At 36.7% G+C, this 13,528-nt stretch overlaps 1 protein-coding gene across 1 annotated transcript; it reads left to right on the top strand.

The window, feature by feature from the left end:
• The first annotated feature begins 5,328 nt into the window (after positions 1–5,328).
• On the top strand, positions 5,329–6,291 carry LOC100616684 (olfactory receptor 6C2-like). The gene has a single exon (XM_003342154.2). It carries the CDS (start codon positions 5,329–5,331, stop codon positions 6,289–6,291), a length of 963 nt encoding a protein of 320 aa, XP_003342202.1.
• The last annotated feature ends 7,237 nt before the right edge of the window (positions 6,292–13,528 follow it).

Here is a 13,528-nt window from a genome sequence, read left to right as displayed (position 1 = left end):
GACTCAGGAAACCAGGCTGACCAAAGAAAAGATTCAAGGATCAGCTAAAGTCCAACTTGAAGTGGGCTGGCATTACACCAAAGCAACTAGAACTGACAGAAGCAGCTAGCGAACCCACATTCACCATGCTGCCACCACCTTTGAAGATGAGTGATGTCGACGTCTTGCTGCTGCGTGTGAACGCCGACACCAGGCCACAACTGCACCTCCCATAACAGCTGGAGTCCCATGCCCCATGTGCCACAAACCAAGTGCCTCCTTCTTTGGACTCCAAAGCCACATGAGGGTATACCGTAGATGAAACTGCACAAAGACAATAGTCATTCTCGATCACCGAGAGACTACCACTACTACTACTACTATTGGTAAAATAGTACATTGAATAATTTCTAAATAGACATACATATATTGGGAGTTAATCCTCATTTTTTTACCATGGAGGTGCCACATCAAACAATTTTGGAAACCCCTCCTTTAGACAAAGTAGATAACGAGGTGTCATTCTTCCTGTATCACCTGACTCACTGATGTGTTCCAGATCTGTGTCAGATGCCTTTGCTACTTCTCCCATTCCCTTTGGGTACTGGCCCCACATCTGAATGCTTTATGTTTTAGCTAAAGTTGATTATGTTAGAGACTCATTAGTGACTTTTGAACCTGGGTCCCCAAAGGCCCTTTTGTTTTTATCTCAGTTGGTCCCCATGCATTCACAGCATACTGAACAGGTGAAATAAAGATCCCTTCCTCTGAATATACCATTTGCAGGAAAACCTGTCTCCCTGCACGGACAGGTTAGATCAAGGGATCTAAAAAAAGGCAGGACCTGAAATTTCACTCTCTTTCTAATGGTTTTTTTTTTCCTTTCAGTGACATACAGAAGATCAAAATACTTCTGGCATTTAAAGGGGGGAAATGTCTCTGAGGCAGTATCATTTTAGAGTTGGTAAACATAGAGAAGTTTGGTGTATTCTAGGAGATGGGAACTAGAACACTATCTTCCCCATCATGGTGAAGTCTTAGATTTGTAAGATAATATATGAACAATACATGAGCTTATACAGTGGTTCACTCAGCTTCTTGAAGCTTCTCAGCTTCAAGTAATGCCAGAGACTTTGGAGCTAAAGCTACTTACCAAGACCTGAAGTATAGGTAGGAAATTAAGTTAATATCTTGTCACATCACTAATTTTCCCATTTTTTAATTGTGAGAACGAAATGAATGTTTCTACTTAACCTATCCAGAAACACAGATATGAGACTTGTCTCAATACCTTAAAAAAGAACAGTGAAAATCTATCAATTACAATGTTTCAGAGAGAAAATGAAGTTAATTCTGAGATGCTACTTTTATTACATATTTATGATCTTTGCCATGTACTATCTGATAAGAGTGGGTTGATAGAGCCATACTCATCCCTGCCTAGATTAAATACTGGCCTTTGCAATTTGGAGGTATATGAGAGCCTCTCATCAAAAGCTACCCACTCCTCTCATGCTGTACTCTTCCTGAAATTTCACAAGTAGAAATATTTCTTTTGAATAAACACATTTCTTTAATGAAAAATAGTATTTATAAGAGGCTTAAACATTGGGTATTTGGTTAAGTTGCACAAAAGAACTTGCTAAAAAAGATCTTTTCTACCCTATATCCAACTTGGAGCCAAGGTTAGAGGAAAAAGCAGCAAGGAAGGAGGGGAGGAAAGATAATTTTGAATTGGGGTACTCTAGGGTCCACAGTAAGAGGTCACTAGACACCTGGAGATGGGGCTTACAGAAAGTCAGGGTAGACATTTCCAGAGATAAGGCTATACTGTTTGAGCACAGGTGGTCACTATATTAATTTTGCTGGAAGCACCAGTGATGGGGAGATATTTTCTCTTCCACCTAATTATGGATCTAATAAACTTTGGTCAGTACATCTTGCTTGTGAGAATGTCTCTGATCTTTGATCTTACATTATGCATTATGATATTTAGTCAGAGCTGACCCAAAGCATCTTAGCTACCATAATGGAGCTCCTTTTCTCCAAGCTCAGGGGGAAAAGATCCTCAGGACTTTTGGAGGATTGTATCTTTCAAAAGTCAAAGAAAACCCATCTCTATAACTGACTGGGGTCTCCTAAAGAAACAAAATTCAAGGCAGAAGGGAAAAAATTAATGAAAGTGCAGATAGGAAACATTTTAACTAATAAACATTGTTAATTATTCATTATTGAAAAACAATTGTGTCCTCGCCCAAACAGAGGGAAATGTTCTGTCCTCTGACCTGAGAATAACATATATAGAGAGACTAAACAAAGGTAAAATCAACCAAAAATGACATTATGAATGGAAGGTTTATCACTTTTTATTATTTATTATTATTATTATTATAACCATGAACAATTGTGACATCAACAGTAATGAGGAAGATGAGTCTTTTTTGGCTAAGAATAGGCTATGAAATAAAAATATCAGCTAGAGTCACCCAAGCCACAAGGATTAGGGAAGTCTCTCAGGATCATCTTTATTTCATCACACAGGTTTTCTTGTTGGAGGAAGAAGGAAGGTAAATGTTTTCCAGAGAAGAAAGAATTGATTATGGTAGCACAGTGAGTCCTGGGTTCAGAGGAGGAGGGTTGTAGAAAAGGCAGGAATTTAACTGCAGAGAAAAGTTTCAAGGTCCTAATTCTAGTTCAAACAGTCTTTCTATGTGTAACGTTTCCTATAAATCCTATAGAAAACAAAAATTGTTTCTCGAACAAAATAATTTTTCCATGCCTATGATTATATTATCAACAGTGGATTCTGCATTGTGTGAACTGAGCATATAGAATCATAGCTGGGATAAAGAATCTTAACCTCTAAAGACTCAGCAAAATCAATTTCTACAACTAATTGGGTTCCTCTAAGGAATCCTATTCTGATTTACCATGGAGGAAATTGAATGCAGACGATGAACATTTGTACAGCCACCAAATAGAATTTATTGGTGAAAATTGTGATCAGGTGATGAACAAAACAAATTAGATTGTCCTTAGTCTTACAAGCACAATGATGCTTGATCAGGGCTATTCCTCATTGCAATGCTCCTAAATGATGGAGAAAATGATGTTACTGTCTGAAATGAGGCCAGGATATATAATTATCAGAATACAGATCCAGAAATACAAGCGTATCCCTTTCAGGAACCTTGCCACAACACTCAAGCTGCTACCTCCAAATAGGGATAGAGAATATCTGATGTACAGCCTTTGCAGAAATTGCAGAAATAAACTAACCTCAATGTCATAGCTCTAAGTACTAATGACTTTCCTGTTTTTCTTTGCCTTTTTCTGTGGCTTTTCCTGTCTCAGAACACGCAAACTATCATGAAACATTAAAACTGTTTAACATATGACTACCTTAAATAATAAGAGAAGAGACAGGAGGGAAGAAATGTCAATTAACCAATATTCTCCACTCAGGTCAATCTTCTGCAGAAGCAGGCCAGATAGCATTTTTCAGGGTGTAGATATAAGTCCTCTATCTCCAACATCCATAAACTTCAATGGAATTTCCAAAATAATAATAATATATCCCCTTCTAAAAGTTAATTAAAAATAAACTACTCTTTGGAATGGGACATTATTATCTACATCATAAGTGGATTCCTTTATTAGATCTTCTGTTATTTCTTTGTAGAGAGAATGAACTAAATTGGAAGTCCAGTGTCAAGAGGAACTGGAGATCCAAGGGAAGGGAAAGGTGTGGGGGGTGGTATCAGAAGCCAGTTTGGAGCATGAAAAGAAGCCTGCCAAACACTTCATTGATAATCTTTTTGTAATTTAAATTTTTCTGAAGCTAAATCTTCCCTCTGTCCTTTGAAAGGTCTCATATATCAGAGGACATTCAGAAATTACAGAAGAATGCAGATGATGAGCTAAGGTAAGAGTCGTTGTTCAGCCACATCCAACTTTATCTGTCCATGGGGTTTTCCTGTTAAAGAAATTGGATAGTTTGCAGTTCCCTTCTCTAAGTAGATCCAGAGGAGCTTTTGTCAGGCAAACTAAGGTTAAGTGACTTGCCTAGAGTCACACTGCTAGAAAGCATGATTTGAACTCAGGTCTTCCTGACTCCAATTTCAGTGCTCTATTTACTGAGCCACTAGTTGTCCTAAGATAATAGAGAAGTATGAAGAGACATTGGTTCACAATCAGAAATAATATAGCAAATAGAAATGAGACAAATGAAGTGGAATATTAGAGTAAAGACTCTCTACCTGTGGGTGGAGAGGTAGTGGCCTCAGTTTCCTAGAGAGTAAGTAATTTTCTTCAATACAATTTGTTGGAATGCATGCAAACAAATCACTTAAGTAGTTATAGAGGTGTAGCGAATCTAATTTAGAATGGGAGAGATGAATTCTGAACAGTGGTTTATTTCAAATGAATAGGTTTTGGCAAATGAGTTTATGCCCTTAGAAATATTCATCTGGGATGGGTGTAGGGGTACAGATGTACTCCTGCCCTGGTTTGGGGGTACCTCCTCTTTAGGAGAATGTGTTTACACTCCACAATTAATCTCTTCACAAATTACCTTGTTCCACCCACAGCATACTACTCAATTGCCTCTCCCTCCCCCAATATACACATGTCCTCTGTCCTGTTAATGTTGTTACCCTTTCCTGAGAGTACTTTCCTCTGCCACCCCATCAATCTAATTCCCAAAGCAGTTGATGGTCTAACTTTCCACAGCAAGACTTCTCCCTCCTTTCATACTTGCACCTGTACGAAGACTTTCCTGTGTGCCCCTACCAACCTGAAATTTGCACCAGATACTGGAGATCACTTTCATTTTACTGTGCTTGTCAAGCTGAGGCTATAAGGCAGTGTCTTGGCAAAGAAATTTTTGAGAAAACATGGCCACAAAGAATAGAATGGATGTATGAGAAAAGTGTTCCTGGATAGTGGATATGGCAGCATTGAGCATGGATGAAGGACAATACATTCTAGGCTCAGGCAAGTGAGAGTGGCTTCAAGTTCCCTTTAACTTCTTTAACTACATGTCCCTGAAGTATTTGGGAATATGGAAAGAATGGTTATTGAGGGTGATGGGTATTGATGATTTCCACTAAGACTTTAAGCTCAACACTTATTAGTTCTCTAAGTTGCAGCAATGATTTCTCCTCCATTAATTCCACTCCCTTCAACATTCTCAGCATTGCCTTGGTTATTAATGATAAACCCTGCATGCATGGATGTCTGGGATGCTCTGCTCTGAGCTCTCTCTCTCTCTCTCTCTCTCTCTCTCTCTCTCTCTCTCTCTCTCTCTCTCTCTCTCTCTCTCTCATCAAAAGGCAGCAGAGGTCAGGAATGAAAAACCATACAAAAATAACATTATTCATTCTTCAAGGATTGACAGATGATCCACAGCTCCAGGTTCTGATTTTTATCTTTCTGTTCCTTACCTACATGCTGAGTGTAACTGGTAATTTAACCATTATCACCCTCACTTTGGTGGATCCTCACCTTAAAACCCCCATGTATTTTTTCCTTAGAAACTTTTCCTTCTTAGAATTGTTATACACAACTTTCACTGTTCCCATGTTCCTATACAACATATCATCTGGGGATTATACTGTGACCTATAATGCATGTTTCACTCAATTATTTTTTGGTTTCCTTATTGCGGCCTCAGAGTTTTTTCTCTTGGCTGTGATGTCTTATGACCGCTATGTTGCCATCTGCAAACCCCTTCACTATGCAACCATCATAAACAGCAGAGTCTGTCACCAGCTCATGGTGGGGTGTTGGTTATCTGGACTGATGATCACTCTTCCACCACTTAGTTTGTTTTTTGAGCTAGAATACTGTGACTCCAATGTCATTAACCATTTTGCCTGTGATGTATCACCAATGCTAGAAATCACATGCTCTGATACCAAGTTAATAGAACTAATGACTATAGCCTCTGCTGGGTTTACACTCATCATCACCTTAGTGTCCGTGGTTCTATCTTATGCCTCTATTATCAGAACAATTCTGGGCTTCCCCTCTGCCCAGCAAAGGAAAAAAGCCTTTTCCACTTGCTCTTCCCACATGATTGTCCTCTGCATAACTTATGGCACCTGTATCTTCATATATATCCAACCCTCTGCAAAGGAAAGGATGTCTTTGAATAAGGTGTTATCACTGCTTGTAACCTCAGTTGCCCCAGTAATGAACCCCTTTATTTACACCTTGAGGAATAAACAAGTGATACAAGCATTTAGGGATTTATTGAAAAGCATTATTTATTGCTCTCAAAGCTGTAAGATGCAATTCAGGTGCAAATAGTAAAATAAAACTTAAATAACTTCAAACATTTTGGGACCTCTGACCCTTTTCATTCTTTCACTAATGACGATTTACCCACAGATCTACATCTCCCAGATCCTCTTCTCTCCTAATGAGAAATATTCACTGATTGGGGCTTTCTTCTACCCACACCATCCCTCTTTCCCATGTTTTCACTTACTTTCACCCAGTTCACACACCACTTCATTTCTATAAAATCCAATAGATATTTATTTAGAAACAACTATGTATAATACAGAATTCTCCAGTCCTCTACTTAATAGTCAATATACATTTAATCAGTGCCTATTAGGTACCTGGGGCTATGGGAAGTACAAAGATAAAAATGGGAAAATAATCACTGCCCAATACGTTAGTTTCTAATCTTAAAGACAATGCACACAAGCAGGCTGGAAAATTGAATAAAGGGAAAAGATAACCTAACTTGGGTAAAGAAGCCAGAAACGTCCCAAAGTGGCGTAGATGAATGAGGAATAATGAATGACTGAGCTGTGCTCTTTCCCTAACTGGAGGTTTCTGGATTTATGGCCCCACCTTCTAATTAGAGACAGAAAGTAGTCATGAGCTGGCATTCTAAAGCTGATGAGGTCATTCAGAAATGATTAAGTTACTCCAATGATGTGCTTCCTGGAGCATGATGGAAATGTCAATCAAAGAAGATTCAAAAAATAGGGCATTCAAGTGAGAAATGAATTTATCTTATGTTATAAACACAAAAGTCTCAACACAAAGAACTTCTGCTTCAACACTAATATTGGCTTTGTAGAAATTGTTATATAGGGCTTTGGACTTAAAATCTTGGCAGATAAATAGCAAGGATTAAAAATAAAACACATTTCAAGACTGGAAGGATTAAAAATAAAATACATTTCAAGACTGAGGGTGTCCTAAAATAATAAATCAGGCATCATTAATGTTCATTTTTACTTACTATTCCTTCCTCAACTGCAATCTAAGGATTTTTCTCTCTCCTTTAAAAATAACTTTGCATTGCATACTCAATCATTTCTATCACCACATTTTACTAACCTCAAAGACATAATATATCTAAAAAATAAATGCCATGGGTGAACTTTTTTAGTAACTTTCTTCCATTAAAGGCTTTTTTTTTTGCATCTAGCAGTCTATAAAGCAAAAAAAGCATGTTTTTGTTAAAATTCCATTTCTTTATGTCCTAAACAAACTTTTACACATATTAACAAGTATCTTCAAGTCTTTTAGTACTACAAATTCTTTCTTCTATCTAAGACAATTATCTGAGGGAAAAATTGACTAGAATCCTTTAATTATTTATATATATATATATGTGTGTGTGTGTGTGTGTGTGTGTGTGTGTGTGTGTGTGTGTGTATACATATATAAGTAGCACTTGAGGACCCAAAACCTGTAACATTGCTCCCCTGGACAGGGGATTTCCCCATTTAAAGGGAAAGTATTTATTTCCATTTTTCTTTCCATTAAATATCTTTGTTTGAATGAATTGTGTCTTTTCCCTGATTAATAAAGGCAAACACATTGATAGGGGCTCATAAGCTATCGTTATACTTTTTTATGAATTGAAATGAGTTAAAATGTTTTTATTTTGTTTTTCCCAATTAAATGTAATAGCATTTTAACATCTGTTTTCCAACATTTTGAGTTATAAATTCTTCCCCACCATCCATCTCTTGAACCCTCCCTGAAATAAAAAAAATGATATAGGTTAAATATGTGCTATCATACAAAATATGAATCCCTTTGTGTCATATTATGGAAAAAATAAACATGTCACAAAAAAGTCCATGAAGAAAAAAAAGTATAGTATTAGTATTAGTATATAGTATTAGAAGTATAGATACTTCTAATCTCTTCCTCTGAGAATTGTCTATTAATATCCTTCGACTATTTATCAATTGGGAAATGTGTTGTATTTTTATACATTTGACTCAATTCTCTACATAGTTGATGAATTAGACTTTTGTCAGAGATGTTTCCTATCAAATTTCCCCAAAATTTGTTGTTTCCCTTCTAATATTGATTGCATTGCTTTTATTTGTGCAAAAATTTTTAGATTTAATGTAATTAAAATTATTTATTTCATTTTTCCTAATGTTCTCTGTGTCTTGTTTTGTCAGAAATTCTTCCCTTTTCTAGAAGTCTGAAAAATATATTTTTCCATGTTTTTCTCATTTGTTTATGGTGTCATTTCTAGATAAATGATCCATTTCGAATTTATCTTGATATATGATGTGAAGAGTTGTTCCTTGTCTAATTTTTGCCATCCTGCTTTCCAGTTTTCCCAGCAGTTTTTCTCAAACTGAATTCTTACTCCAAAAGCTTAGATCTTTGTGTTTATTAAAAACAAGTTGCTTTAGACATTAACTGCGATATGTTGATTATTTAATCTATTCCACTGATTGATCACTCTGTGTCTTAGCCAGTACCACTACTGTTCTGATGATTAGTACTTTATAGTATAGTTTGATATCTGTTATAGCCAAGCCTAATTCATTCATTTTTCCCCATTAATTCCCTATATATCAATCTCTTATTCTTCCAGATGAAATTTGTTATTTTTTCTAGTTCTATGAAATAATTTTGGGCTGTTTAATTGACTAAAGATTATTGCTTTTTTTCCTATTCAACCAGTGCTTGATTTTATGTAAAGAAGGAAGAAATAAAAGAATGAATGAACAAATGAACAAAGAGGAAGGGAGAGAGAAAGAAAAAGAGAGAAAGAGAGGAAGGAAGGAAATAAGTAAGGAAGAAAGGAAGGAAAGAAGGAAGGAAGGAAGGAAGCAAGGAAGGAAACAAGGAAGGAAGGAAGGAAGCAAGGAAGGAAGCAAGGAAGCAAGGAAGCAAGGAAGGAAGGAAGCAAGGAAGCAAGGAGTCAAGGAGGCAAGGAAGCAAGGAGGCAAGGAAGGAAGGAAGGAAGGAAGGAAGGAAGGAAGGAAGGAAGGAAGGAAGGAAGGAAGGAAGGAAGGAAGGAAACAAGGAAGGAAGGAAGGAAGCAAGGAAGGAAGCAAGGAAGGAAGCAAGGAAGGAAGGAAGCAAGGAAGCAAAGAGGCAAGGAGGCAAGGAAGCAAGGAAGGAAGGAAGAAAGGAAGGAAGGAAGCAAGGAGGCAAGGAGGCAAGGAGGCAAGGAAGCAAGGAAGCAAGGAAGGAAGCAAGGAAGCAAGGAAGGAAGGAAGCAAGGAAGCAAGGAAGCAAGGAGGCAAGGAGGCAAGGAGGCAAGGAAGGAAGGAAGGAAGGACTTTTAATTGAACTAATTAACCATAGATCAAATTTTTGAAGACTAGTGTAGAAGTGTGAAATTGCTGGAGGAGAAGGGGAAAAAAGATGTAAAAGGATCATCTTTTAGTAATTACTCTGTGCCCACAGAATAAAACCTGAAATGAGGCAATCCCTGACATTAAAAATGTTAACTTATAATGGAAAGAGGGATAATATATAAAGCAATGTTTGCAAAAGAGGGGTGTTTAGTTAAAAACTACATTAGGTCAAATATTTTGAAAGTTTAAAATGGTTGTAAAATGATTGCTCAAATGGAAGTCATTGATTTTTTGGTAAACTAGAAGGTAAGATCTTGTACTATCAGGGAGGTGTGAGAGTGGAGTTAAAAACATGAGGAAAGAAGGGAATGTCTAGGAAATCCCTCTTTCAATAAATTCATTTAATTATGTAGTATAAATATGGGCACAATTATATGACTTAAAATAGTTTAAAGTCATTTTAGGAGGACAAGAAAAAGAAAATTATGGGAATGAACAAGTCTGGATTTTTGTAGGAAACATGCTAGAAAAAAAAGAGAAGAGAATAATATTTAGTTGGAGTAATTAATTAAATTAAGATTGTGGAGGAAGAAAAAACGGTCACAGTTTGGTACACTGTAAGAGAGCAAAAAGTGGATCTGTGAAGAGAAAGGAGGACATTGTCTATTGCTCATATAGGTTATGGGTCCGCATGAACGTGTCTAGCTGTGGTTCACAGGGACGTATGAATAGATAGCTTTATTCTCCTCTAAGAAAACTATGATTCCTTTCAAGAGGAGAAGCAAGAGATTGGTATCAGATGCCAGGCACTCAGCTCTCCTCTGAGAAAGAATGACAGGCACGAATTTTGTCTCTTCACTCCACTAAATATCATTAGTCTACAGAATGAAGGTCAGGCTGTGTTTTTGGTTGTTATCATTAATTGAAGGAGTACTGTAAGCTATATATCCAAAAGTTGACTTCCTTTCCATCAAATGCCAGTCCTATAATGAACATATTTACAAAGAAAATAACAAATAAACTCTTTATCAAAGCTAATCACAAAAAGAAAACAGAAGAGAATAAAACAGAATATAAAGTGAATCAGCTATCCCATGGAGGATGAGATATCTCAGCTCAAACAAGAAACTTCCAAATCTCATTCATGAGAAAATTCTTAAGAAATAAATGACACTAATCAAAATAATCAACAACTTTAGCAAAGTTGCAAGATACAAAATAAACCCACATAAGTCATTAGCATGTCTATATATTTCCAACACAGCTCAGCAGCAAGAACTAGAAAGAGAAATCCCATTCAAAATCACCTTAGACAAAATAAAACACTTAGGAATCTATCTACCGAGACAAACACAGGAACTATATGAACACAACTACAAAACACTCTCCACACAACTAAAATTAGACTTGAACAATTGTAAAAACATTAACTGCTCATGGGTAGGACAAGCCAATATAATAAAAATGACCATCCTATTCAAACTTATTTATCTATTTAGTGCCATACCCATGGAACTTCCAAAAATTTCTTTTACTGATTTAGAAAAAACTATAACAAAGCTCATTTGGAAGAACAAAAGATCAAGGATATCCAGGGAAATAATGAAAAAAAAATACAAAGGAAGGGGGCTGTGCAGTCCCAGATCTCAGCAGCGGTCATCAAAACAATTTGGTACTGGCTAAGAGACATAAAGGAGGATCAGTGGAATAGACTTGGGGTAAGTGACCTCAGCAAGACAGTATATGACAAACCCCAAAATCCCAGCTTTTGGGGAAAAAAATCCACTATTTCATAAAAACTGCTGGGAAAATTGGAAGACAGTGTGGGAAAGATTAGGTTTAGATCAACACCTCACACCCTACACCAAGATAAATTCAAAATGGGTGAATGACTTGAACATAAAGAAGGAAACTATAAGAAAATTAGGCAAACACAGAATAGTATACATGTTAGACCTTTGGGAAGGGAAAGATTTTAAAACCAAGCAAGAATTAGAAAGAGTCACAAAATGCAAAATAAATAATTTCGACTACATCAAATTAAAAAGTTTTTGTACAAACAAAATGTAACCAATGTAACCAAAATCAGAAGGAAAGCAACAAATGGGAAACAATCCTCATAAAAACCTCAAAGGTTTAATTACTGAAATTTACAAAGAGCTCAATCAATTGTACAAAAAATCAAGCCATTCTCCAATTGATAAATGAACAAGGGACATGAATAGGCAGTTTTCAGATAAAAAAATCAAAACTATTAATAGGCACATGAGAAAGTGTTCTCAATCTCTTATAATCAGAGAGATGCAAATTAAAACAACTCTGAGGTAGCAGATTGGCTAACATGACAGCAAAGGAAAGTAATGAATGATGGAGGGGATGTGGCAAAGTTGGACATTAATCCACTGCTGATGGGGTTGTGAACTGATCCAACCATTCTGGAGGGCAATTTGGAACTATGCCCAAAGGGCCATAAAAGACTGTCTGCCCTTTGATCCAGCCATAGCACTGCTCGGTTTGTACCCCCAAAGAGATAACAAGGAAAAAGACTTGTACAAGAATATTCATAGCTATGCTCTTTGTGGTGGCCAAAAATTGGAAAATGAGGGAATGCCCTTCAGTTGGAGAATGGCTGAACAAATTGTGGTATATGTTGGTGATGAAAAACTATTGTGCTCAAATGAATAACAAAGTCGAGGAATTCCATTGGGACTGGAACAACCTCCAGGAACTGATGCAGAGCGAAAGGAACAGAACCAGGAGAATATTGTACACAGAGACTGACACACTGCGGTACAGTCGAAAGTAATGGACTTCCACATTAGTGTCAATGCAGTGTCCCTGAACAATCTGCAGGGATCTAGGAGAAAAAACACTATCCACAAGCAGAGGACAAACTGTGGGAGTAAAAACACCGAGGAAAAGCAACTGCTTGACTACAGGGGTTGAGGGAGATATGATTGAGGAGAGACTCTAAATGAACACTCTAATGCAAATACCAACAACATGGACATGGGTTCGGATCAAGAACACTCGTGATACCCAGTGGAATCGCGTGACGGCTATGGGATGGGGGGGGGGTAGAAAATGATCTTTGTCTCCAATGAATAATGCTCAGAAATGACCAAATAAAATAATGTTATTTTTAAAAAAGAAAAGAAATCCATTGACCTTTAAAAATAAATTAAACTATATTTTATATATATATTATATATATATAGATCTAATATATAAATCTAATCTAATTGCCAATAAAACATGAAGAGGCAGACAAGACTGAAATAAATGAAGAATTCCACTCATATAAGGAATTATTTATGTGTTTTCTCCTCCTTTAAAAGGTGAGTTTCTTTAGGGCAGGGACTGTGTTTTTGTCTATCTTTGTAATCCCAGCACTCAGCCTAGTGCCTGATTTATACTAAGCACTTAATAAATGTTAGTTGACTAGGGACCTAACACATTGATAAAGTGGTATATAATGTTTTGTTATATATGTGTGTGTGTGTGTGTGTGTGTGTGTGTGTGTGTGTGTGTGTGTGTGTGTATAGCACAGACAATTGCTTGTCAGCTCTGGGAAGAAGGGAAGGAGGCAACACGGATTATATAACTTCAAAAAACTCATGTGGGAATTTGTTATTTAAAAATTTTAAATTTAAGTAATATATCATATCATTTATAAACGTATAGATATATTGGGAGTACATCCTCATTTTTTTTATTGATGGGGTACAGGGTGCAGCAAATATGGAGATAACTCAGACAATATGGAGAGGAAAAAGGAGGTGTCACACTTCATCACCTGACTCACTGCAGTACCAGATCCATGTCAGATGCTGTTGCTATTTCTTCCATTCCCTTTGGGTGCTAGCCTCATATCTGAAAATGTCTTAAGTCTTTTGCCAAAGCTGATTACATTAGAGACTCATTAGTGACTTCTGAACTTGGGTCCCCAAGGACTTTTTTGTTTA

The sequence above is a fragment of the Monodelphis domestica genome, chromosome 5 (genome assembly GCF_027887165.1).
Source record: "Monodelphis domestica isolate mMonDom1 chromosome 5, mMonDom1.pri, whole genome shotgun sequence".
Classification (NCBI taxonomy): domain Eukaryota; kingdom Metazoa; phylum Chordata; class Mammalia; order Didelphimorphia; family Didelphidae; genus Monodelphis; species Monodelphis domestica.
This window is presented reverse-complemented; position numbering and strand designations above follow the sequence as displayed.

Excerpts from the sequence above, each read along its gene's own strand:
- LOC100616684 (XM_003342154.2), top strand. The coding sequence starts at position 5,329 with ATGAAAAACCATACAAAAATAACATTATTCATTCTTCAAGGATTGACA.